A 25,843-nucleotide genomic window follows, 5' to 3' on the forward strand; every position below is an offset into this window, starting at 1 on the left:
CCTGGTGCCTTTCTAAAAGTCTACTAAATGCCACCATCGTATGTGTTTCCATCACCACCCATATGAATGAATGAATAAGTTTATTGGCCAAGTATTCACATACAAGGAATTTGCCTTGGTGCTCTGCCCACGTCACAACATGACATACAGTGACAGTTACGAATGACACCTAAAACAAGGGCAGCAGAGTGGCGCAGCGGGAGAGTTGCTGCCTTACTGTGCCAGAGACCCAAGTTCAATCCTGACCACGGGTGCTGTCTATACATCGTTTGTACATTCTCCCTGTGACCATGTGGGTTTTCTCCAGTTTCCTCCCACACTCCAAAGACATGCAGGTTTGTAGGTTAATAGGCTTCTGTAAAATTAGTCCGGGTGTGTAGGATAGAACCAGTGTGAACTGGTGATGGTTGGTCAGTGGTGACACGGTGGGCCGAAGGGCCTGTTTCCAAGATGCATCTCTGAACCGAGCTAAACTTTTAATGCACGTTCATCAGAAGAAAATTCCAACTTGTCGAGAATCGCACAAAGAAAACATTTAAATTCATGCAGAACATTCTATCTGGGAACTTACTTCAAAGTTTTCACTGACTTCCTGCATCATTTTTAGTTTAGTTTCGTCAGCTGCAGAGAGAGAAAATATATTCCTTTAGGTCGGAAACAAGACGTCGCCTACTTTACTTTACTATCTCACAGAAGCAATCAGATCTTATCAGTTTTACTAACATCGCCCATCATAGAAAGTAGCATCAGTCATAGTGTTTCACAGGCTCACACACACTCGCGCACATACATACACTCACCCGCGCGCACACACACATGCGCGCACACTAACATAAACACATGCAGCCACTTTCTAAATAGTCTCAAGGGCTCCAGCAATTTGTCTCCATCATTTTGCTTCTGTTTAAATTCTGAATCAATCCATCATTTATTATAAAAGGCAAGAAGCAATGGCAATAAACTTGAAAACAATCAGCAGCTTCCTTAGCGTCAACATCTCGGTTTCCCCGGTGTGAATCAGACACATCTTCAATACTGAAGAAACGAGCAAATGCAGAAGATAGACACAAAGTCCTGAAGTAACTCAGCAGGTCAGGTAGCATCTCTGTAGGACGTGGATAGGTGACGTTTCGTGTTGGGATCCTTCTTCAGCCCGATTGTAGAAGGGGCGGGGGAGACAGCTGGAAAAGAGAGGTGGGGGAAGGTGGCGGGTGGGGGGAGGGTGAGACAAATCACCTACTTGCCCCGCCCCCACCTCTTTTCCAGCATTCTTCCCCCTACTACATCTAGTCTGAAGAATGGTCCTGAAATGGCCTGTTCATGTCTTCCATAGATGCTGCCTGACCCGCTGAGTTAGCTTAGCGTCACGTGTGCCGAGATACAGTGAAAAGCTTTTTGTTGCGTGCTATCCGGTCAACGGAAGGACTATACAATGATTACAATCAAGCCACTCACAGTGGAAGGATAAAAGAACGGAACGACTGTAATGAATGATTGCAGATCCACTTTTGGGACCGGCACAGTCACTGGCCTCAGTGCCATCTTGGGTGCTACACGCCTTGAGTTACTCCAGCACTATGTGCTTTCCTGCGTTTTTAATTCTGTTACTCAGTTCCCATTTGTTGGTGTGTAAGGTGGTGGGATAGTGAACTCCATAAATGGAGGGACAGCATTTCAGTCGTCCCTGGGTTCCCCCTCTGCTGGAGTATCACGTTGCATGATAGATATCGCGCGTTAGACAGGACGTCACGTCCCTGTTGAATATTTGGAGGTGTTAATGGAATAGTCCCAGTGTTGGTGAACTTCACAGACACAGAGAGGCCGGGCGAGGAGAGGGACGTGAGTTCGCGGACCGATCCGGTCGAAGGCGACAGAGGAAGGAACCTGGTGCTCTCCTGGATCAGGGACTGCTCCAGTAGACGAGAGCGCGGGCGGGCCAGACTTTGGAAATGACAGCAAAACATGACGGCGCCCGCATGTGTAAATATTCAAAAACAATTTCACTGTGCCATTGCACATGTGACAAGTAGAGCACCACCAAAGGCTGCTCCTCCTTGTATCCCAGAGCTGAGAGAATTAATAAAGGTACAATAAACCCTCGTTTATACGGACCTCTTTATAATGGGTTTTGGTTATAGTGGACTATCTCTTTAAGAACACAGGCTGCAGGTTACACTGTGGAGGCCATTGAAATTGACAAGGCCATTGAAATTGACAAGGCATTGAAACCGACAAGGCCATTGAAATTGACAAGGCCTTTGAAATTGACAAGGACATTGAAATTGACAACCTCTCCTGGACTGCAACCTTGACGTTGAGGAGAGGCTTGTGTACTCCAGTGATCCTGAGACCTATGCCGGATGGGGTTTCATATCCCTGGCAGGTTCAACCAAACCGGACAGGTCTCGGGTGAGGAGGCAGACGAAGCAGTCCCTGGTCCTCCAGGTTGGGGGTTGGGCATGAGGTTAACTACCCCACCCTGGAAAAAAGTGTGAGTTATAAAAACTTTGACGAATGAAAACCAAATTACACACTTGGTTGAAGAAGGTGCCCCAGTGAAGGGGAGCATGATGCTTCCCAGCCAAACCCGCAAGGGCGCTGGGAAGCTGACACACCTTCTGACGCCACGGAAATCCATCCTCGTGGAGACATGGAACATCCGAACCATGTTCCAGGCTGGCAAAGCTGCCACAATTGCCAGCAAAATGATGCTCTACAATCTCCTAGTCCTGGGCTTGGCTGAAACAAGATGGACACAGTCAGGGGAGATCAAATTGGTCAGCGGGCAGTCCATCATCTACTCCGGACAGGAAAATGGAGTTGGATTGGACACACCCTCTGGAAACCTGCCACAAACATCACCCAGCAAGCCCTGAAATGGAACCCCCAAAAGGAAAAGAGGTCGCCCCAGGAACAGCTGGAGAAGAGGTGTCCAGACAGAAATGTCTGAGAGTGGGCTCAACTGGGGAGATCTCGAAAGAACTGCCAACAACCGAGTGAGGTGGAGGACATTTGTCAATGGCCTATGCTCCCTAGAGGAGCAAAGGGCTTAAGAAGAAGAAGAAGATTGAAATTGACAAGGCATTGAAATTGACTACTTCCTTCTACTTCCTGGGAAGATTACGGAGATTCGGCATGTTGAAGAGGACTTCTACAGGTGCACGGTAGAGAGCAATCTGACTGGTTGCCTCGTGGCCTGGTTCGGCAACTTGAACATCCAGGAGCGAAAAATAATGCAGAAAGTTGCGACCACTGCCCAGTCCATCACCAGCTTTGACCTCCCCACCGTCGAAGGGATCTATCGTAGTCGCTGCCTCAAAAAGGCAGCCAAAATCATCAATGACCCACACCATCCTGGCCACACACTCATCTCACCATTGCCATTAGGAGGAAGGTACAGGAGTCTGAAAACTGTAACGTCCAGGTTCAGGAACAGCTTCTTCCCTACAGCCATCAGGCTATCAAACACAACAACGAATAAGCTCTGAACTGCAAAAGACTATATTATTATTGCACTATATTTGTTAATTATTGAACCTTTTTTTTTCTCTTCCCCCATTATGTACTATGTTTACATATTCACATATTCAATGGTGCTGCAGCAAGTAAGAATTTCATTGTCCCATCCGGGACATATGACAATAAAACACTCTTGACTTGACAAGGCATTGAAATTGACACGGCATTGAAATTGACAACGCTATTGAAATTGACAAGGCACTGAAATTGACAAGGCACTGAAATTGATAAGAAATCCCTTCGATGGATGCTTAACTCCATTAAACAATGTAACAATGGGGTTGGGCGTGACAATTAAACACCCAGACTTACATATTTTTGCTTGCAGTAACAAATATACATTTTTAGTTGTTAGGAACTTTGTATGCTCGGCAGGTTAGTGAAGGAGAAAAAGAGTTAACGTTTAAGGTCGATGTCCGTTCACCCATAACTCCGGTCGGGCAGTTGGTTGTGGGAATCTCACCTTGCATCACCCGGCGTGGCTTTATGGCCACGGGACAATCGCCATCGCCCGCCGGGGGCTTTGACTTTGACTTTGACTCTGACATCGGGGGGGAGAGTGCAGTGGAGAGAGAAGTTTTTTTGGCCTTCCATCACAGCAATGTGATGGATGTTTATGTAAATTATGTTGTGTCTTGGGTCTATTTGTTTGTAATGTATGGCTGCAGAAACGGCATTTCGTTTGGACCTCAAGGGGTCCAAATGACAATAAATTGAATTGAATTGAATTGAATTGAATAGAGTTGGAATCTCTGAATGTGGGAATCGGCAGCGGCGGTTTTTGCCGCTCCCCACCATCTGTAGTTTGTGGAGTCTAACTGAGATACAAATCAGTTGCAGTATAAATCCGTCTGAAGGGTCTCGACCTGAAACATCACCTATTCCTTTTCTCCAAAGATGCCGCCTGACCCACTGAGTTACTCCAGCATTTTGTGTCTATCTTCAGTGTAAACCAGCATCTGCAGTTCCTTCTTACACAGTATAAACTAGCATTAGATCGAAGACGGAATGGCCTCTCGCCGTCCTCCCCACCTTAGACTGGGCAGACGCAAGACAAAAATCAGAACTTACGGGTGTTGCTGTCAGTCAGGGCAGCCACAAACTGCAGGTATTTCTTCATGAGTGTGGTCTGGTCCACCACCGCTCCTGGAGTTGCTACAAATGCCATCCCTTCCACGTGTGTCACCAGCTGGGTTCAGCGTCAGCTCCGTCACTGCGCCAGGTCCGCTTCTAAGGGAGGACAAAAGAGCATAAATGCTGGAGAGAAAAAAACCCTCCTTCAGCCCACCATGTCCACGCCGACTATCGATCAACCCGTTTAAGCTAGTTCTATGTTATGCCACTGTCATCTGCACTTCCTCAAGAGTCAAGACTATTAAGGAGGCACAGTGGTAGAGTTGCTCCCTCATAGCGCCAGGTACCCGGCTTTAATCCTGACCACGGATCTGGTGGGCTTCCTTCAGGTGCTCCAGTTTCCTCCCATATTTCACAGAAGTACAGGTTTGTAATGGGCTGTTAATTGGCTTCTGAAAATTGTCTCTAGTGTGTCGGATGGAACTAGTGTTTGGGTGATCTTTGGTCGGTGTGGACTCGGTGAGTCGAAACGCCTGTTTCCACGCTGTTGAAGCAGGTTCTATAACAGCATTTAAAAGACATTTGAACAGGTACATGGATAGGAACGGTTTAGAGGGCCAAACACGGGTAAATGGAACTAGCTTAGATGGGTCGGCGTGGGCAAGTCGACCTGAAAGACCTGCTTCCGTGTTGTATGACGCTGACTATCATAACACTCCCCCTCTTGCCTTCGTCCCTCCATCCCCTTCTTCCCGTCCCACTCCACACTCTCCCCTCCATCTCCTGTGGTCCCCACTCCCTCCCCTCTGTCCCCCACACTATTTCCCTCTCCCCTTTACCCCCTCACTCCCCTCCACCCTTCCGTCTCCTGCGCCACGTCTACCCCCTCCCCTCCACGGCCACTCTTCCCTCTCCCTTACCCTCCGCCCCCACTCCTCTTCCTCCAATATTCCCCATTTATCCCCCTCCGCTCTGACCCCAACCCTTCTGCCACCCTCCATCACCACTCCTCCCTTTTCCACACACTCCTCCCCTCAAACCTCCATCCCATCCCCACCTCTCCCCTCCCCCCAATTCCACTCCACCTCCCTCCCCTACTCAGCCTGGGTGCACCCATCCCTCTCCTCACCCCCTCCCTCCCTCCTCTCCCCTCCCCCCAACCCCACTCCACCTCCCTCCCCTCCTCAGCCTGGGTGCACCATCCCTCTCCTCACCCCCTCTCTCCCTCCCTCCTCTCCCCTCCCCCCAACCCCACTCCACCTCCCTCCCCTCCTCAGCCTGGGTGCACCACCCCTCCCCATCCCCCTCCCCTCCCCCCCCCCCCCCCTCACTCACTCACACTCTCTCTCACCTCATCCCCGCGCTCCGCCACCCGCCCGCCGGCCCCTTTCACCGCTCCCGCCGCCTCCGCGCCCGCCTCACCCCGGCTCTCCTCCCTCCCTCCCCACGGCATCTACCCCGGGCCCTCCGTCCTACCTCCCCCCACCGAGCCTCTCCAACTCCCCCGCGGGCCCAGAGCGGACCGTCGCCCGCCTCCCGGGTCCAGAAACTCCCGGGACTCCTTCCGCCGGCGGAGGAGCAAACGCGCGGCCCGGCGGCGCTCAGACCATCGAAAACGATGGTCTTCCTCGGCGTCATCAGGCCGCGACCGCCCTTCAATGCAACAAGAGGAAACTTTATTTACAACTGCTCAGGGCAACCAGAGCCTTGGCTGAAACCCTCACAATAGTTCACCCAGAGGATGAAACTTGCTCATAAAAACATTGTTTAAAGTTTCAAGCCATCTTAATACCACTCTGTCTGTACACAAATATCAATGGCCTCTCCTTGAAACCTCCCCAGGGTCAGTCAGCTGTGGGGGAAAAAAACAAGTACGGAAGTTTAGTATATTGTCACTTCTTTTAGTTTTGTTTTAGATTAGAGATACAGCGCGGAAACAGGCCCTTAGACCCCACCAACACCGCGCTGACCAGCAATCACCCTGTACACCCGCACTATCCTGCACACTCAAGACAATCTACATTTGTACCAAGCCAATACCCTACACACCTGCACGTCTTTGGTGTGTGGGAGGAAACCGGAGCACCCGGGGGGAAACCCACACAGTCCGTACAGACAGCACCCGTGATCAGGGTCGAACACGGGTCTCTGGCGCTGTGAGGCAGCAACTCTACCACTGCTCCGCTCTCACTGTAACGAGGCACAGTGAAAAGTTTTTTGTTGCTTGGTATCCAGTCAGCAGAAAGACTGTATGAGAAGGAACTGCAGAAGCTGGTTTATGCCCAAGATAGACTTGTATACTGGGTCGGAATCCTTCTTCAGACTGAAAGAGAGAGGTGGTGGTGGACCATAAAAAAGGGTTCGGACCTGAAACATCACCTATCCCTTTTCTCCAGAGATGCTGCCTGACCCGCTGTTACTCCAGCATTTTGTGTCCGCCAGCGAAAAGACTATACATGATTACAATCAAGCCATCGACAATGTACAGATAAAGGATAAAGGGAATAACGTTTAGTACAAGATAAAGTCCGATTAGAGATATTCCGAAGGTCTATCTATTGAGATAGATGGTAGGTCAGTACTGCTCTCTAATTGGTGAGAGGATCTAATTTGTAAGGGAACAAAACATTTTTCAGTTTTTCAAAGCTAACAATGTGCATCTTTAATCTCTCCCTATTCCGTTCTGAGGTACCCACCTGCTTCAAGAAGACTACCATCATCCCAGCGCCAAAGAAAAGCTAGACCTCATGCCTAAACGACGACTGTCCAGTGGCTTTGACATCCACCATCATGACATGTTCTGAGAGGCCAGTTATGGAATGCATTAAATCCAGTCCACCCAGCGGTCCTGACTCACTGCAGTTCCCCTACCACCACAACAGGTCCACGGGTGATAACATCGGCATAGCCCTACACTCATCCCCAGAGCACCTGGATAAGAGAGACACCTACGTCATACTCCAATTCATAGACTACAGCTCTGCCTTTAATACCATTATACCATCTAAGCTGGTCACCAAACGCCCAGGACTTGGTCAGCACTTATCTCTGCACTGGATCCTCCACTTCCTGACCAACAGACCCCAATCAGTGAGGATAGGGGACAAATCATCTGCAAGGATACACTCGCAGCCCCCTTCTTTACTCCTTGTACACCCACGACTGTGCAGCCATGTACTGTACAAATCTAATTCAATTTTCAAGTTTGCAGACGATGCCACCATTGTGGGCCGGACATCAAATAATAATGAGAAGGAGTACAGGAAGTAGATCGAGATCCTCATGGCCTTTCTCTCAAAGTCAGCAAGACAAGGAGATAATGATCGACTTCAGGACTTCTAGCGACACATACCCCAGTTTACAATGACGGTGCCGAAGTAGAGATGGTTGAAAACTACAAATTCCTAGGAGGCGATATCACCAACTACTTCTCCTGGACCAGCCATATTAAAGCAACGACCAAGAAAGTACACGCCTCTAGTTCCTTAGAAGGCTTAGGAAGCTCGGCATCGACTCATCCTACCACAACCAGAGAGTGGTGCTGAACTACCATCTACCTCTTTGGTGACCCTCGGAATATCCGTGAACGGACTTTGCGGGCTTTACCTTGCACTAAACGTTATTCCCTTATCATGTATCTATACATTGCAAATGGCTCAATTGTAATCATGTACTATTGTATTCCTGATGGTAGACGCAAAATGCTGGAGTAACTCAGCGGGACAGGCAGCATCTCTAGAGAGAAGGAATGGGTGACGTTTCGGGTCGAGAGCCTTCTTCAAACTGAATGACTGATGACTGGAAAGCATGCAACAAAAGCTTTACAATGTACCTCAGTACACATGACAATAAACTAAACTAAACTAAACATATATATTACTTGGAGACACAAGAGCGTGCAGATGCTGCAATCTTGAGCAAAAAGAAAATAGAGGAACTCAGCAGGTCTGGCAGCTGTATAGTCCTTTTTCCTCGTGTTTTTCTCTATATGCAGCGTGGAAACAGTCCCTTCGGCACAACTTGCCCATACCGAGCAACATGCCTCGTCTATTCTAGTCCCACCTGCCTGCATTTGGCCCATATCCCTACAAATCTATCCTATCCATGTACCTGTCTAAGTGTTTCTCAAACGTTGCAAGAGTTCCTGCCTCAACTGCCTTTCAGGCAGCTCCTCTCATGATTATGTACACCTCACATTCTGCTTGGGTAGCTTGCAACCCAACTTTGGGATGTGGAAAGAGATCGGAGCAAACTGGGGAACCCCACGAGAACGTGCAAACTCCACATGGACAGCACCTGTGCTTGGGATCGAACCCCGGTCTCTGGTGCTGTGAGGCAGCGGATTTATGATCCGCAAGAGAAGGCAAAAGGTCAATGGTGGGGCAGAGGATGCCGAGGCTGGTAGGACATTGCCTACAGGGATTGTAGGACAGTTTAGGGTTAGTAGTTTAGTTTAGAGATACAGTGTGGAAACAGGACCTTGGCCCACTGAGTCTGCACCGACCAGCGATCCCCGCACACTAACACTATCCTACACACACTCGGGGCAATTTACTTTTATAGCAAACCAATTAACCTACAAACCTGAACGTCTTTGGAGTGTGGGAGGAAACCGAAGATCTCGGAGAAAACCCATGCAGATCGCGGGGAGAACGTACAAACTCCGTACAGAGAGCACCCGTAGTCAGGATTGAACCCGGGTCTCTGACATTGCAAGGCAGCAACTCTACCACTGTGCCACCATGACGCTGGGTATTAGCAGAGCCAGACCCAAAATGCTGGTGTAACTCGGGCAGGACAGGCAGCATCTCTGGATAGAAGGAATGGGTGACATTTCGGGTTGAGACCCTTCTTCAGACTGGGAGTCAGGGAAGTTGGAGACACAGAAATATGGAAGGGTAAGATGCTTTGTGTACTTCGTCATCACATTCCCCTAGCTAACAATAATCTATTCTACATTTTCCTTGAACTGCATCCACTTTGATATCTCATTCTCACACCTTACCCTTCCATATCTCTGTTTCTCCCTCTCCCTTGACGTCTCATCCCGTCCCGAGACATCACCCATTCTTTCTATCCAGAGCTGCTGCCTGCCTGGCTGAGTTACTCCTGCATTTTGTGTTTATCTTCGCGAAAACCAACATTTGCAGGTCCTTCCTGCACAGTAGCAGAGCCAGAGTGGCCAGAAAGTGGCCAACTTACACCCTGTTGACAGCACCAAGTACCAGGATCAGGTGCCATAGCTTTAGGGCAGCAGCCTCGACAGTGCCCTTGGGACAAGGTCAACAACAGCAACTTGTGTTTGTACGGCAACTCTGTCGTGAGCAAATATCTCAAGGGGGTTCACCTGAGCTATGGCAGATGCACCAAACTATGCAAGGCTACAGGAGATAGATACACAGTGCTGGAGTAACTCAGCGGGCCAGGCAGCATCTCTGGAGAGAAGGAATGGGTGACGTTTCGGGTCAAGACCCTTCTTCAGACACGTTTCAGGTCGAGACCCTTCTTCAGATTGCTCGACTGGAAACGTTACCCATTCCTTCTCTCCAGAGATGCGGCCTGGCCCGCTGAGTTACTCCAGCATCTCGTGTTGATCTTCAGAGACACAACGTGCTTTGGTTTGATTTGGAGAAGAGATTGAGAGAAATCTCTCTCTGCATGGTTTTGGTGAGATCTCATTAAGAATGCAGAATACAGTTTGATCTTCTTTCAAAACATTCAGATTGTACAAAAAATGAGACACAGGGTGCCAGAGTAACTCAGCGGGTCAGGCAGCATCTCTGGAGAACGTTTATTGTCACGTGTACCGAGGTACAGTAAAAAGCTTCTGTTGCGTGCTAACCAGTCAGCGGAAAGACAATACATGATTACAATCGAGCCAGTTACAGTGTATAGATACATGATAAGGGACTAATGCTTAGTGCAAGGTAAAGCCAGTAAAGTCCGATCAAGGATAGTCTGAGGGTCTCCAATGAGGGTCCCGGGAACATGACCCACTAATTCCGCGTTGACCATCCATCACCCCTACAATAGTTCTATGCCACACACACTAGGGGACAATCTTACAGAAACCAATTAACCTACAAATCCGCACGTCTTTGGGATGTGGGAGGAAACCAGAGCACCCGGATGAAACCCACAAGTCACATGTAGAACGTGCAAACTCCACACAGACAAGGTCAGGATTGAACCCGGGTCTCTGGTGCTGAGAGGTATCGGCTCTACCAGCCACTGTGACTTGTATGGACTGTCTTTGGTTGCAATAAGGGCATTAGGTTTTTTGTTGTTGCACATTGTAGTTATTGATTTATTGTAGGTGTGATCATTATATAGTATGTGTGTTATTGTGTTCACAGTTCCGCTCCTGTAAATACGAATTTCCCCGATCGGTGCATGTGACAATGAAACACTCTTGTCTTTTGAAAAAGGATAAACTTCCCCTTTTGCTTCCAGCACAAGGATTGTGTGAGTGGATTGGGAGACGGGTGACTGACGCGTCGGCGGCAGGCAGGTTTGGCGTTGAGAGAGAGCGGGGGGGGAGCTTAAACCGACTTTAGAAACTCTCGGTCTACAAAACCATGGCTACCGAACGTCTCCTTCTCCTGCTCATGAACACAGCGGCGATCGCAGGTGAGTGAGGCGAGGGCGAGGGCGAGAGAGACAGGGAGCGAGAGGCGGGGCGCTGAGAAAGTAACCCCACGCGTTATTTATTAACAAGGGCTCCATTAGGAGGCGGATGAGTTATAATCTGTGCAAACTCTGGGGGGGCACAAGGAACTGCAGGTGCTGCTTTACAAAACAAAAAGACACAAGGTGCTGGAGTAACTCAGCGGGGCAGGCAGCATCTCTGGAGGAAAAGGATGGGTGACGTTTCGGGTCGGGACCCTTCCTCAAACTGGAATTGGGAGTAGGGTCCCCAACACGAAATGTCATCTATCCACGTCCTCCAGAGATGCTGCCCTGACCTGCTGAGTTACTTCAGCACTTTGTGTCTATCTTCTTACATTTGCTCGTTTCTTCAGCATTGAAGATGTGTCTGATTCACACCGGGGAAACGGAGATGTTGACGCTTTTAGGAAGCTGCTGATTGTTTTTAAGTTTAACCCTCCTGCCATTTATCACAAATTGACGGATTGGTTCGGAATCTAAACAGAAGCAAAATGATGGAGACAGATTGCTGGAGCCCCTGAGAAAGTGGCTGTCTGTGTTTAGCCAAGGAGACAAAAAAAATACATCAGGCGCTGGAGTAACGCAGCGTATCAGTCAGCAACTCTGGAGAACATGGACAGGTGACGTTTCGATCCCAGGTATTACTTATCCATGTCCTCCAGAGATGCTGCCTGACCTGCTGAATTCCCCCGGCACTCTGTGTCTTTTTTTTTTTTGGTGATTGGGGGGGGGGGGGGGTAAACTAGCATCTGCAGTTCCTTGTTTTCTCCATCAATCTGGCGATCAGCTTTGGTTTTAAAAGAATCCTGATCGGAGGTTAACCAACCTAGTTTTAAAAGTTTCCCGATGCAAGGTACTGCAGATGCTGGCTTACATTAAAAAAAAGACACAAAGTGCTGGAGTAACTCAGCAGGTCAGGGATCATCTCTAGACTTTGCATTCTGCTATGGATTTTAATTCCAGCTGCGTGTTTTTGTAGCGAATGCCTTTGAAAGTTGAGTTTAGTTGATGTAAATTAACGGTGTTAAAGTACTGTAGCTGTAACCGAGGTAGAGCGAGAAGCGGATGGTACACAAAAATGCTGGAGAAACTCTGCGGATGCAGCAGCATCTATGGAGCGAAGGAAATAGGCAACGTTTCGGAACGCTCCATAGATGCTGCTGCACCCGCTGAGTTTCTCCAGCATTTTTGTGTACCTTAGAGTGAGAAGCGTTTCTGTTGAGTGTTAGCGAGTCAGCGGAAAGACACTACACGAGCCGTTCACAATGGAGTCAATGCAGGGGAGGATAAACACAAAGTGCTGGAGTAACTCAGCGGGTCAGGCAGCATCCCGAGAGAACATGAATAAGTGATGTTTCAGGTCGAGACCCTTCTTCAGATAGAAACATAGAAACATAGAAAATAGGTGCAGGAGTAAGCCATTCGGCCCTTCGAGCCTGCACCGTCATTCAATATGATCATGGCTGATCATCCAACTCAGTATCCTGTACCTGCCTTCTCTCCATACCCCCTGATATCTTTAGCCACAAGGGCCACATCTAACTCCCTCTTAAATATAGCCAATGAACTGGCCTCAACTACCTTCTGTGGCAGAGAATTCCAGAGATTCACCACTCTCTGTCTGAAAAAATTGAAGAGGTCTCAACCCGAAACGTCTCCAGAGATGCTGCCTGACCCGCTGAGTTACTCCATCCAGCACGTTGTGTTTATCTTCGGTGTTAACCAGCATCTGCAGTTCCTTCCTACACAAGGGGAGGGAGGATGGGTTTTGCGTGATGGTCTGGGCTGTTTCCACAAATCTCTGCCATTTGTCATTTACCCTGTGTTTTTGTTTATTTCTATTGTTTTATTCCAGCGGTGGGGTCCTCGCCCTATTACCTGTTTGTCAGCAGCAATGGTCCCATCACCACAGGTGCCCGGGGATCAGTGGAGGCCAGTCTGGTGCCCGGAGCTGGGATGGAGGCGGCTTTCCTGCCCCCCACCGACTATCTCTCCTTCCACTGGGAGGTGCAGAGGCCACTGTCCGTGGTGAGTCGGTGGCGGCGGGGAGCTCTGATCAGTTCCCTCATCGTCCGCAGCCACGTCCCGGGGCTGTACATACTCCGCGCCTGGGTGAGGAGAGTGGACTGCCTGAGATGTCTACCCCTGGCCCACACTGCCACCACCCTGCATGTTACAGGTGAGACCCAGGACTCGAGGGCCTGAGCCACGGGCGGTAGTGGAGGCAGACCCGATAGTGGCGTCTAAAAGGCCTTTAGACTGATGCAAAACGCTGGAGTAACTCAGCGGGACAGGCAGCATCTCCGGAGAGAAGGAACGGGTGACGTTTCGGGTCGAGACCCTTCTTCAGACTCAATATTTAGATATAGACACGTGGATATTGAGATATGGGATATTGAGATAGTCACAGGAGCAGGGAAAAAAGTGCAGAGAAGATTTTAAAGGATGTTGCCATGATCTGAGGGCCTGAGCTAGAGGGAGAGGTTGAGCAGGCTACGGACTTTATTCCTTGGAGCACAGGAGGATGTGGGGTGAGCTTATAGAGGTGTATAAGATCATTAGAGAATTAGAACGGGTAAATGCATACTCTTTTACCCAGAGAAGGGGTACCTAGAACCACGGAACAGTTTAAAGTAAGAGGGAAAAGATTTAATAGGAACCTGAGGGGTAACCTTTTTTACACAAAGGGTGGTGTGTATATTGAACCAGCTGCTAGAGGAGATATTTGAGGCAGGTACAGCAATAACAACATTTAATAGACATTTGGATATTACCTGGATAGGAAATGTTTCGAGGGATATGGGCCAAACACAGGCAGGTGGGACTAGCGTAGATGGGGCATCTTGGCCGGCATAGGCAAGATGGGCTGAAGGGCCTGCTGTGTGAGCTTACGATTCCCCAACGCCTGGTCCGTGGGGAATATACGCCTGCTTGTCAGAGCACAGACTTTGGCAACTTTAAACACAAGGCATAAAGGCATTAAAATAAAGACAGAAAATGCTGGAGTAACTCAGTGGGTCAGGCAGCATCTCTGGAGGAAATGGATAGGTGACCATTCACACTAGTTCTATGTTGTCCCAAGTTCTCATCCACAGCTTGGCCTGTTTTTTCAACACGTCATAATTGTAAATCATCGAGGAATCATGGTGAATACTTTATTGATTAAGCAATCAATCAATCAATTAATTAATTATTTCATTGTTAATTGATTACTTATTCGTTATTAATCGGCCATGCAATGGCAATTTCTATTTATTTGATGGTTAATTGTCTGAATTATGATTTATCATTATAAAAATATTATAGTCTTATTAAGGTCATTTAATGATCAACTATTCAAATAATCAATGAATCAATTCATCAGGCGGTCAGTTAGTTAATTATATGATTAGTGATTCATTATTTGATTGATTAATTGTTTAATTATTAAGTTTATTGACCAATCACTCAATTACACAATTAAGTTTTAAGTATTCATTAAAAGTTAATTGTGCAGTTATTCGATGTAGGTTATTGGTGAATTATTTTTTATAACTCGTTGGCATCGGTTGAATTTTGGGTGTAATTTTCTTTCCACACAGACTCTGTAATAGGAACCTTGTCACTGACGCAACTGAATAGGAGTGTCACTTCTACAAACATCGGGTATGAACTGGCCACAAATACCCCAACAAAAATCTCATTCATCCTCTACGACCCCAGCAGATACTTCAGCTCCTCTTTCTTCCGCTTCCGTTGGCACTTTGGAGACGGGTAAGTGCATGTTCCTGTAAAGAGTGAAGCCTAATGGATGCTAATTGGAGGGAATTGTGGGGGGCGCAGTGGCCTAGCGGGAGAGTTGCTGCCTTACAGCGCCAGAGACCCCAGTTCGATCCTGACTATGGGTGCTGTCTGTACGGAGTTTGCACGTTCTCCCTGTGACCGCATGGATTTTCTCCGGATGCTCCGATTTCCTCCCACATCTCAAAGACGTGCGGATTTGTGGGTTAATTAGCTTTTTTAAAATTGTTCACAGAGTGTAGGATAGAACTAGTATATGGGTGATTGTTGGCCAGCGCAGACTTGGTGAGCCTGTTTCCATGCTGTATCTGTAAATTAAACTAAACTAAGCTCGTGAGATCTTTCAAAGGGCTAGCACAAGCCGTGTGGGCTGAATGGTCTTATGCTCACTGATATGACTAATCGAACCCGAATGCTGATTGCCTAAAATTAACACGACAGACCCAGGAAAGAAAGATTAATGCATATGTTTTTATCCTTCGACTTTGTAAAGGGAGAGGAGAATCACAAATGATTCCTACGCATTCCACATCTACCCGAGGGCAGGGATATACCAGGCTCAAGTTGAAGTCTACGTATACCTCAGCCATTCCCAATGGAAGAGTGGGACTTTTGGAGCCACGTTGAACCTTCTGGGTAATGTAGACTCAAGGAACTGCAGATGCTGGTTTACAAAAAAAAGACTCAAAGTGCTGGAGTAACTCAGCAGGTCAGGCAGCATCTCTGGAGAACATGGATAGATGATGTTTCATCTCGCGATCTGAAGGCAAAAGTCCGAAGAAAGGTCTCAACCAAAAACATAATCTACCAATGTTCTCCAGAGATGCTGCCTGACCCGCTGAGTTACTCCAGCACTGAACTGCAACCTAGGGTCCCAGTCCTTATGTGAAGCCATGCCAATTGATTGAAAGGCACAGGATGGAAAGAGGCCCTTTGGGTTTGGAGGCAGGTTGTGGTTCAGATGGCGAAGCGATCACGTGTGCAGTTTGTACATTCTCCCTGTGACTCCCTGTGTGAGTTTTCCCCGGCTGCTCCCATTTCCTCCCACACTCCAAAGATGAGCGGGTTTGTAGATTAATTGGCCTTCTGTAAATTGCCCCCAATGTGTAGGGAGTGAATGAGAAATTGGGACAACATAGAACTGGTGCGAGCGGGTGATCGCTGGTCTGCGTGGGCACAGTGGGCTGTAGGGCCTAATTCCACACTGTATCTCTAAACTCAACCCATCCTACTTTACTCCCATTTTATTCTCCCCAGATCCTCATCAACTCCACACAGATGTTCCCAACAATGGACCTTTGTGGGCTCCATCCTTCCTTGGCCATCTGTTGCCGGCCCTGCTTTGTTCTGGCCTTTCTCTTCCTCCAGTTCCCTCCCCTCTACTTTCAGCCTGAAGAAGGATCCCGGCCAGAAACGTCACTCATTCATTTCCTCCAGAGATGCTGCCTGACCCGCTCTGACATCCTCCAGCACTCTGTGTGTCTCTCTACCTGACTGTAGGTTCAATGAACTTGGGAGGACACCGGGGAATCTGGAAGGTTTGGAGCGGGTTAGTGATGTGAATTTGTAGCGTGACTTACCCAACGAGATGACTCATTCTCGCATCTACTTCAATCCAGATCCGATCAACGCCATAGAGGTGAGGAATGCAGACGGCGAGCATCCAAAAGACATCATGGACTTCCATCTGCATGTAAACGGCAGGTGAGAAACAAAATGGAGGGCAGGGATTTACCCGCGATCCATCGGGCCGCCGAGAACGAAGGGGGACCCAGCGGGGGGGAGGGGGCGCTGAAAATGATGGGGGAACCTTGATTAGAACGGGTGTCATGGGGATAGAAGGCAGGAGAATGGAGTTAGGAGAGAGAGAGATAGATCCGTTATAATAGAATGGTGGAGTAAACTTGATGGGCCGAATGGCCTAATCCTGTTCCCATCACATGAACTAATGGACCCAGCCGGGGGGTGGTGGGGGGGGGGGGGGGGGGGGGTGGCAGCAGCCATGTACAGCGACAGGCAGAAGATAGGTACCTTTTGTAACTTTGTCAGCACCAGAAACGTGGTGAGTCTTTGTGTACTGTCTAGGCGAGGGCTGCTGTATGATTTTACCAGGTTGTATGTAAAATAAGGCATTTCACCGTAACTAGATACATGTGATAATAACGTATCACAGAATCGTTGACTCGTGTTGGCGGCTTCATATACCTCAGGCACTCCCAGAGGGAGACTGGGATCTTTGGGGCCACGTTGAACTTGTTGGCTAATGTGGACGCTTCTTTAGAAAGGAGATGAGGAGGAATTTCTTCAGCCACAGGGTGGTGAAACTGTGGAATTCATTGCCACAGATGGCTGTGGAGGCCAAGTCAAAGGGTATTTTTAAAGCGGAGATTGACAGGATCTTGATTTATAAGGGTGGCAGGGGTTATGGGGAGAAGGCAGGAGAGGGAAAGATAGATCAGCCATGATTGATCGGCGGAGTAGACTCGATGGGCCAAACGGCCCAATTCTGCTCCTGTGTTTTACGGACTTCTATGCAATCCTTTTCCAGCCCACCGCTGACCATCTGCTGGTCAGTCTCTGCGAACTGTATCCGTGCAGTTGGTCACGCATGTCACACGGTGCTACTGGAGAGGTCACGGGACTGTCACGTGAGATACCCCATGAGCGAAGCGGAACCTTACACACTCAACGTACGGGCTGAGAACGGGGTGAGCTCCCTGCAGACCTGCTACAAGATAACTCCGTGGCGTAAGGGTGAGTGCAGAGGGTAGGACGCGGAACCATTGGCGGAGACGCTCCCCGACAGACGTAAGAGTTGCATAAGTCAGATGTTACGTGTCAGAAACGGAAGTGCTAACGCTCGCTCGTCAATCCACAGTCAACCCTCGTTATAATGGACCATGGGTGGGGGGCAGAGACTGGTGTCCATTATTGCTGATCGTCCACTATAACAGAGTCAGGGATTATCACTGTATAAGCAGTAGAAACAAAAAACTGCAGATGCTGGTTAATACACAAAAGGACGCAAAGTGCTGGAGTAACTCAGAGGGTCGGGCAGCATTAATGGAGAACATGGATAGGTGACTTTTCGGGTTGAGACCCTTCTTCAGACTCGGTCCGGAAGTGGGTCTGGAATCCAGGTGAGTAGATGGCCCCAGCCTGCTGGCAGCAAGGGGGTGAGGCCAGCGTCGGTGTAGTCGATAGTCGTGGCCCGCGGGCAGCCAGAGTGCGGGAGAGGGTCGCTGGTGAGGGTCGCTGGTGACGGCAGCAGGTGCGGCTGGAAGCCACCAAGGAGACGGTGTGGCCAGAGGTAAACTTATGAAATGTGTATCTCAAATATTTGGTGTTAGAGCAGTTATGTGGACATTACTTGTTAAATAATCGGTTGCTGTTGACTATAATACATTAGCTAGTCGAATGTTGCGGGGGAATTCTGTGCAAATTCATTGCCTCAGATGTCAGTGGAGGCCAAGTGATTGGGTATCTTTAACGCTGAGATTGACAGGTTTTTGATTAGTAAGGGCGTCAAAGGTTACGAGGAGAAGGCAGGAGAATGGGGTTGAGAGGGAAAGATAGATCAGCCATGATTGAATGGCAGAGCAGACTCGATGGGTCGAATGGCCTGGTTATGCTCCTGTACCTTACGAACTGATGGCACCGAGGAGTGGATAAAGGTGAAATAACTGTGTGTGGTGGTGATTTGGGCAGGGCAGCACTTAGTACATATGAATGAAGGACCGTTCAGAAGTCTGATCACAGAGGGGAAGAAGCTGTTTCTGAGTCTGGTTGTGCGCTGGTTCAAGCTTCTGTCAGACGGGAGCAGAGAGAAGGAGGAAAGACTGAGGCGGGGCAAGTCTTTGATTATCTTGGTGCAGGATTGCTGCATTATAATAGTTGCTCTCGTTTAGATAAGACAATAAACAAGAGATATAGACAGTGATGTAGAGAGATGCAGAACAAATGAATGAAAGATATGCAAGCAAGTATTCACTGTCTATATCTCTCGTTTCCCTTTCCCCTGACTAGTCTGAAGAAGGGTCTCAACCCGAAATGTCACGCATTCCTTCTCTCCAGAGATGCTGCCTGTCCTGTTGAGTTACTCAAGCATTTTGTGTCCATCTTTGGTTTAAACTAGCATCTGCAGTTCCTTCCTACACATACCTCCTCTGGCAGCTCGTTCCATATAGCCACCACCCTCTGAGTGAACTATTGAGGCTGAGAGTGGAATAGAACCTTACAGGATAGGAACAGGCCCTTCGGCCCACAATGTCTGTGCTGAACAAGATGACAAGACCATCTCTTATCTGCCTGCGTATAATCCAAATCCTTCCATTCCCTGCACATCCAAAACCCTCTTCAATGCAGAGTGGCCCAGAGGCTAGACCCTCTTCAATGCAGAGTGGCCCAGCGGCTAGACCCTCTTCAATGCAGAGTGGCCCAGCGGCTAGACCGAGCCTCTGCATCACAGGCAGACCAAACCAAATGGGATTAACGCAGCATTAGTGCGGGATGGGTGGCTGGGAGCCAGAATGGACTCGATGGGCCTAACGTCCTCTTCCTGTGCCATGTGGGCCCGTGAGCCGAGCGGTGGCACCTGATCCGTGTCAGCAGCCAAGCGCGTGGAGGTGCCACGTCACTGCCAGCTGCATGTGCCCTCTCTCCACACGCAAGCACCTGCTGAGTCACGCGTGTGACGTGATGCTCTCTGCCGCTTTCACTTCTGCTTTGCCACTTCCCCATCATAGGACATCGAACAATGCAGCTCAGGAACAGGCCCTTCGGCCCACTATGTCCATGCTGAACACAAAGACAGGTTAAATTAGTAGAGTCACACAGCACGGAAACAGCCTCTTTAGCCCAACTCACCCATGCCAACCAACATGCCCCATTTCAGCTAGTCCCATTTGCCCACGTTTGACCCATGTCCCTCTAAACCTTTCCTGTCCATGTACCTGTCCGAAATGCCGTGATAGTACCTGCCTCAACTATCCCCTCTGGCAGGTCGTTCCATACACCCACCCATACACCCACTAAGTGAAAAAGTTGTCCCTCAGGTTCCTAATAAACCTTTCCCTTCTCCCCTTAAACCTAGCTCTTAATTCTTAAATCTGGTTCTTAATTCCCCAACTCTGGGAAAAGACTGTGCATTCATCCAATCTATTCTTCTCATGATTGTGTACACCTCTATAAGATCACCCGTCAGCCTCCTGTGCTCCACGGAATAAAGTCCCAGCCTCCCCAACCCCTCTCTATAGCTCAAGCGGTGGTGGTGCTGGCTCGAAGGGCCGAATGGCCTACTCCTACACCTATTGTCTATAAGCCCACGAGTCACGTCAACATCCTTGTAAATCTTCTCTGCACTCTTTGAGCTCCTCCGACTGCACATATGTCTCTATGTCCATGTCCCTCTCTAAATTCTTTCTAAATGCCACCATCGTATCGGCCTCCACCACTACCCCTGGCTGCGTATTCCTGGCACTCCCCGCCCTCTGTGTAAAAACATCTCAATCCGCACATCTCCTTTAAACTTTGCCTCTCTCTCTCATTAAAGCTTTGCCCTATAGTCTAAGAATTACACAACTCATTTGATTTTGCACTTCGGCGATTTAGCACGGAAACAGACCCTTCAACCCACCAAGTCCACACACTGACCAGCGATTACCCTGTACACTGGCACTATCCTACATGCTAGGGACAAGTTTCCATTTTTACCTTAGCCAATTAACCTACAAATCTGTACGTCTTTGGAGAGTGGGAGGAAACCGGAGCTCCCAGAGAAAACCCACGAGGTCATGGGGAGAATGTACAATTTCCATACAGACAGCGCCCGTGGTCAGGATCGAACCAGGGTCTCTGGCGCTGTAAGGCAGAATCTCAACCGGTGAGCCTATTTCTAAATTGAGATTGGAACTCATCAGATAAGGAGCCACTAAATTGAGAAGGGTGTGGACTAAAAGGAATGGAAGATATCGAGTGGTTTACAATGATCCTGCGCCAGAGACCCGGGTTCGATCCTGGCTACAAGCGTTGTCTATACGGAGTTTGTACATTCTCCCCGTGACCACATGGGTGTTCTCCGGGTGCTCCAGTCTCATCCCACATTCTAAAGACGTACAGGTTCGTAGATTAATTGGTTTTGGCAAAGATTCTAAATTGTCCATCATGTGTAGGATAGTGATATTGTATGGGGTGATCGCTGGCTGGCGTGGATTCGGTTGGCCGAAGGGTCTGTTTCCCCACTGTATCTCCCAACTAAACTAAACTAAATATCACAATAATAAACTAAACCAAACTAGGGAGTAGATTCCAAAATGGGATAACATGGAACTAATGTGGACAGGTGATCGATGGTCGGCGAGTGGTCGATGGACCGAAGGGCCTGTTTCCACGCTGTATCTTTCAATCAATCAATCAATAAAATGGGTGCTTGATGGTCGGCATGAACTCGATGGGCTGAAGGGCCTGTCTCTGTGTTGTACGCCTGTGCTGACTGTCCCACTCTGTTCCCCATCAGGCATTCACCCGGTGTGGTTCATCATCCCCGGTGTTACCCTGCTCACCATCGTCCTACTCATCATCTTGTCCACCACCATGAGGAGCAGCAGATCCCAGAAGGACTTGGTTGAGGTAAGTCCAAGCCCGCTGGCCATGCTGAGTAACTCCAATCATTCCCTCTCCCCCTCGCTTCCGTCCGGCAGAAGAACGCGCACCACCAGACTCAGGAACAGCTTCTTCCACTCTGGAAATCGGAGCACCCTAGTGTTCATGGGGAGAACGTACAAACTCACAAGTGCAGACTGCACCCGTAGTCAGGTTCGAACCTGGGTCCCTGATGCTGGTGAGGCATCAACTCTACCGCTGCGCCACTGTGCTGCTCTGCCCGAGACGGCAAGAAACCGCAGAGTTGTGGATGTAACCCACCCAGTTCATCACACGGAACAAACTCCCCACCATTGACTCCATCCACACTTCACGCTGCCTCGGAAAAGCAGCCAACACCATCAAAGGCTTGACCCACCCTGGTCATTTCTTCCTCTCCCCGCTACCGTCTGGCAGAAGATGCAGAAGCTTGAACACGCGCACCACCAGACTCAGGAACAGCTTCTTCCCCTCTGTTATCAGGCTACTGAACGGTCCTCCTATAAGCCAGGGCACTGTCCGATTCACCTCTACCCCATTGCGGACATTGGACTTTGTCCCTGGAACTGACGCGCTACAATGCTGAGAACTATATTCTGCACTCTGTGTCTTCCCCTTTTGTCTACCTGTTGTACTTGAGTTTGACTTTGTATTTGTGTGTAATATTATCTGATCAAATTGGAATAACGTGCAAAACAAAGCATTTCACTGTACCTCAGGACAATAGCCAATAGACAACAGGTGCAGGAGTAGGCCATTCGGCCCTTCGAGCGAGCACCGCCATGCAATGTGATCATGGCTGATCATCCACAATCAGTACCCAGTTCCTGCTTTCTCCACATATCACATGACTCTGCTATATTTAAGAGCTCTATCTAACTCTATCATTAGTACACATGACAACAATAAACATAATTATTGGACAGTGCAAGTTGTTCCTAGAATGTTGGTAGGTGGTAGAATCTTGGGTGGAGGATAAAATGAGATGAGTGTAACTGAGTGAGTGATTGCTACTACGGACTCACGGGGCTGAAGGGCCTGTTTCTGTGCTATAGGATTTTGTGTAGTTTTGTTTTGCTTCAAGATGCAGCGTGGAAATAGGCCCTTGGGTTCACCGAGTCTATGCTGACCAGCGGTCACCTGTACATTAGTTCTATCCCACACACTAGGAACAACTTATAGAGGTCAATTGACCAACAAACCTGCATGTCTTTGGAGTGTTGGGGGTGAACTGCACACCTTCCCCTTTGCTCTATCAACTTGATTTTGACTTGATTGTATTTACGTCCAGTATTATCTGATGTAATATTTTGTAGGTTAATTGGCTTCTGTAAATTGTCTCTAGTGTTTAGGATAGAACTAGTGTGAATGGATGATCCTTGGTCGGTGCGGACTCGGTGGGTCGAAGGGCCTGTTTCCACGCTGTATCTCTAAAACTAAAACTAAATTCAATGGAGAAAATAAATGAATGCCTGCCTCATGTAGATTCCTGAATGTGCCACCGGATGGCAGTGCTGGCCACACAATAGATGACTGGCATAAAATTGACACAAAGTGCTGGAGTAACAGCGGGTCAGGCAACATCTCTGGATCAGGATACTTCTTCACAAGGCGGGGTGGCACAGTGAAAAACGGTAGAGTTGCTGCTTTACAGCGCCAGAGACCTGGGTTCAATCCCCACTACGGGTGCTGTCTGTATGGAGTTTGCACGTTCTCCGGATGCTCCGGTTTCCTTCCACACTCCAAAGACGTACAGGTTTGTAGGTTCATTGGATTTGATAAATTGTAAAATTGTCCCTAGTGTGTAGGATAGATGTCATAGCCTCAGAATTAAAGGACGTTCGTTTAGGAAGGAGGTGAGGAGAAATTTATTTATTCAGAGGGTGGTGAATCTGTGGAATTCCTTGCCACAGAAGGCTGTCGAGGCCAAGTCAGTGGATATTTTTGATTCAGAGATGGATAGATTTTTGATTAGTACAGGTGTCAGAGGTTATGGGGAGAAGGCAGCAGATTGGGGTTAGGAGGGAGAAATGGATCAGTCGTGAATGAATGGCATAGTAGACTTGATGGGCCGAACAGCCTAATTCAACTTCTGTCCCGTATGACCTTATGATAGTGCTGGTGTATGGGGTGATGGCTGGTCGGCATGGACTCGGTGGGCTGAAGGGCCTGTTTCCACACTGTATCGCTACAGTCTCAAGTGTGAGGTGCCGCTGTTTGAAGCTGTTCTAACACCTGCTCTGCTTGCGTTTTCACAGGTGGCGGATTTTGATTTCTCTCCATCCGGGGTGAAGTCGTCAGGGTGGGGACGAGGGGAGATCTTTCCCTTGTGCTGCGGCCCCAGCCAGTCCCAGGCTCGTCAGTCCCACAGTCGCACCACCAGGGAAGGCCGCTCCCTCCTGCACTGCAGCGGCCCCCCGCCCCTGGATTACCGCACCTGGAAACACCTGCACCCCGCCGACCCCGGTTCCAATCCCGCCACCTGCTCAGTAGCGCAGCGGTAGAGTTGCTGCCTCACAGCGCCAGTCGCGGGTCCAATCCTGGCGACGGGTGCTGTCTGTACGGAGATTGTACGTTCCCCCTGTGACTGCGTGGGTTTTTCCGTGTGTCATAGAGTCATACAGTGTGGAAACAGGCCCTTCGGCCCAACTTGCTCACACCGGCCAACATTTCCATCCAGGCTAGTCCCACATGCCTGCATCTGGCCCATATCCTTCGAAACCTGTCCTACCCACATACAGTACCTGTCTGACTGTTTCTTAAACATTGCAGTAGTATCAGCCTCGACTACCTCCTCCAGCATCTCGTTCCACCACCTGCTGATTGAAAAAGTTACCCCTCAGTTTCCTATTAAATCTCTCCCCCTCACCTTAAACCTATCTCCTCTAGTTTTCGCTTCCTGTTTCCTCTCACACTCCAAAGACGTGCAGGTTTGTAGGTTAATTGGTCTCCGTAAATTGTCCCAAATGTGCAGGATAGAACTAGTGTACGGGTGATGATTGGTCAGCAGGGACTCAATGGGCCAAAGGGCCTGTTTCCACACTGTATCTAAACTAGAACTAAAAATATCGTCTACTTACACAGCGCCTATACCAGTACAAATTCAAAGCCAGGGGGTAATCGGTGACACCGCTGGTAGAGCTGCTGCCTCACCGTGCTAGTGATCCCAGGTTCTATCCTGCCCTTGGGTGCTGTCTGTGTGGAGTTTGCACGTTCTCCCAGTTATCATGTGGGTTCCTCCGGGTACTCCGGTTTCCTCCCACATCCCAAAGACGTGCGGGTTTGTAGGTTAATTGGCCCTCTGTAAATTGCCCCCTAGTGTGTAGGAGTGGATGAGAAAATGGGATAATGTAGAACTAGTGTGGCCAGGGTGGTGTGGGTGCGGGCAGTTGTTGGGAAGAAGCTGTTCTTGAACCTGGAGGTCATGGTTCTCAGTCCTTCTCCCTTCTGTACCTTCCTCCCAATAGTAGGAGTGAAATGAGAGCGTGGCCAGGATGGTGTGGATGCTGGCTGCTTTGGGGATGCTGGCTGCTTGCAGGAGGAACGTACGTGATGTCACCTTTCATTGTTATTTTTACATTATTGTGTTCTACCAAATAAATAAATATGTATAAAACTTAGCAAATCCAATAAACGCATTTCTTAACATCTACAAGTATTTCTTGAGGGTCATACGCTTCAAGTTTAGATAGGTAGATCTTTTTGAGCTAAGGGCATAAGGTGGTGCAGCGGTACAGCTGCTGCTTTACAGCGCCAGAGACCCGGGTTCGATCCTGACCTCGGTCGCTGTCTGTGTGGAGTCTGCACGTTCTCCCCAAGACGGCACAGGTTTCGTCCCACACTGCAAAGACGTGCGGGTATGTAGGTTAATTGCTCCTCTGTAAATTGTCCCCAGTCTATCGTGGACCGAGTCCACGCCAACCATCGATTAACTGTTCATACTAGATGTGTGTTGTCCCACTTTCTCACCCACACAATACACAACAGGGGCAATTTACAGAAGACAGCTAACCTATAAACCCGCAGGTCTTTGGGATGCGGGAGGAAACTGGAGCGACCAGAGGAAACCCACGCAGTCATAGGGAGAACGTGCAAGCTCCACACAGACAGCATCCGAGGTTCGGATCAAACACGGGTCTCTGGCGCTATGTAGCAGTATTTT

General features: G+C 48.9%; 2 protein-coding genes across 5 annotated transcripts in view; one reads left to right on the forward strand and one right to left on the reverse strand.

Moving 5' to 3' along the window:
* LOC116985669 (transformation/transcription domain associated protein) overlaps positions 1 to 5,982 on the reverse strand; it is a 173,802-nt gene extending 167,820 nt beyond the window's left edge. For 3 of the 4 annotated variants that reach the window (XM_033040552.1, XM_033040550.1, XM_033040551.1), the window contains exons 1-2: positions 4,591 to 4,973; positions 572 to 621 (exon numbers count right to left, since the gene is read on the reverse strand). In XM_033040552.1, the coding sequence (XP_032896443.1) occupies positions 572 to 621; positions 4,591 to 4,687 (147 nt within the window). In that variant the 5' untranslated portion in view covers positions 4,688 to 4,973. Of the gene's footprint in view, positions 1 to 571; positions 622 to 4,590; positions 4,974 to 5,944 lie in introns of those variants that run through there. The other variant, XM_033040549.1, reaches the window with a different exon arrangement.
* Positions 5,983 to 11,072: 5,090 nt separating this feature from the next.
* tmem130 (transmembrane protein 130) lies at positions 11,073 to 24,240 on the forward strand. Its single transcript, XM_033040553.1, has 8 exons — positions 11,073 to 11,223; positions 13,118 to 13,441; positions 14,844 to 15,015; positions 15,536 to 15,678; positions 16,662 to 16,746; positions 17,591 to 17,796; positions 21,557 to 21,669; positions 23,940 to 24,240. Exons 1-8 carry the CDS (start codon positions 11,172 to 11,174, stop codon positions 24,183 to 24,185), a joined length of 1,341 nt encoding a protein of 446 aa, XP_032896444.1. The 5' UTR covers positions 11,073 to 11,171; the 3' UTR covers positions 24,186 to 24,240.
* Positions 24,241 to 25,843: the final 1,603 nt, after the last annotated feature.

This window comes from Amblyraja radiata, chromosome 22, assembly GCF_010909765.2.
Source record: "Amblyraja radiata isolate CabotCenter1 chromosome 22, sAmbRad1.1.pri, whole genome shotgun sequence".
Lineage (NCBI taxonomy): Eukaryota > Metazoa > Chordata > Chondrichthyes > Rajiformes > Rajidae > Amblyraja > Amblyraja radiata.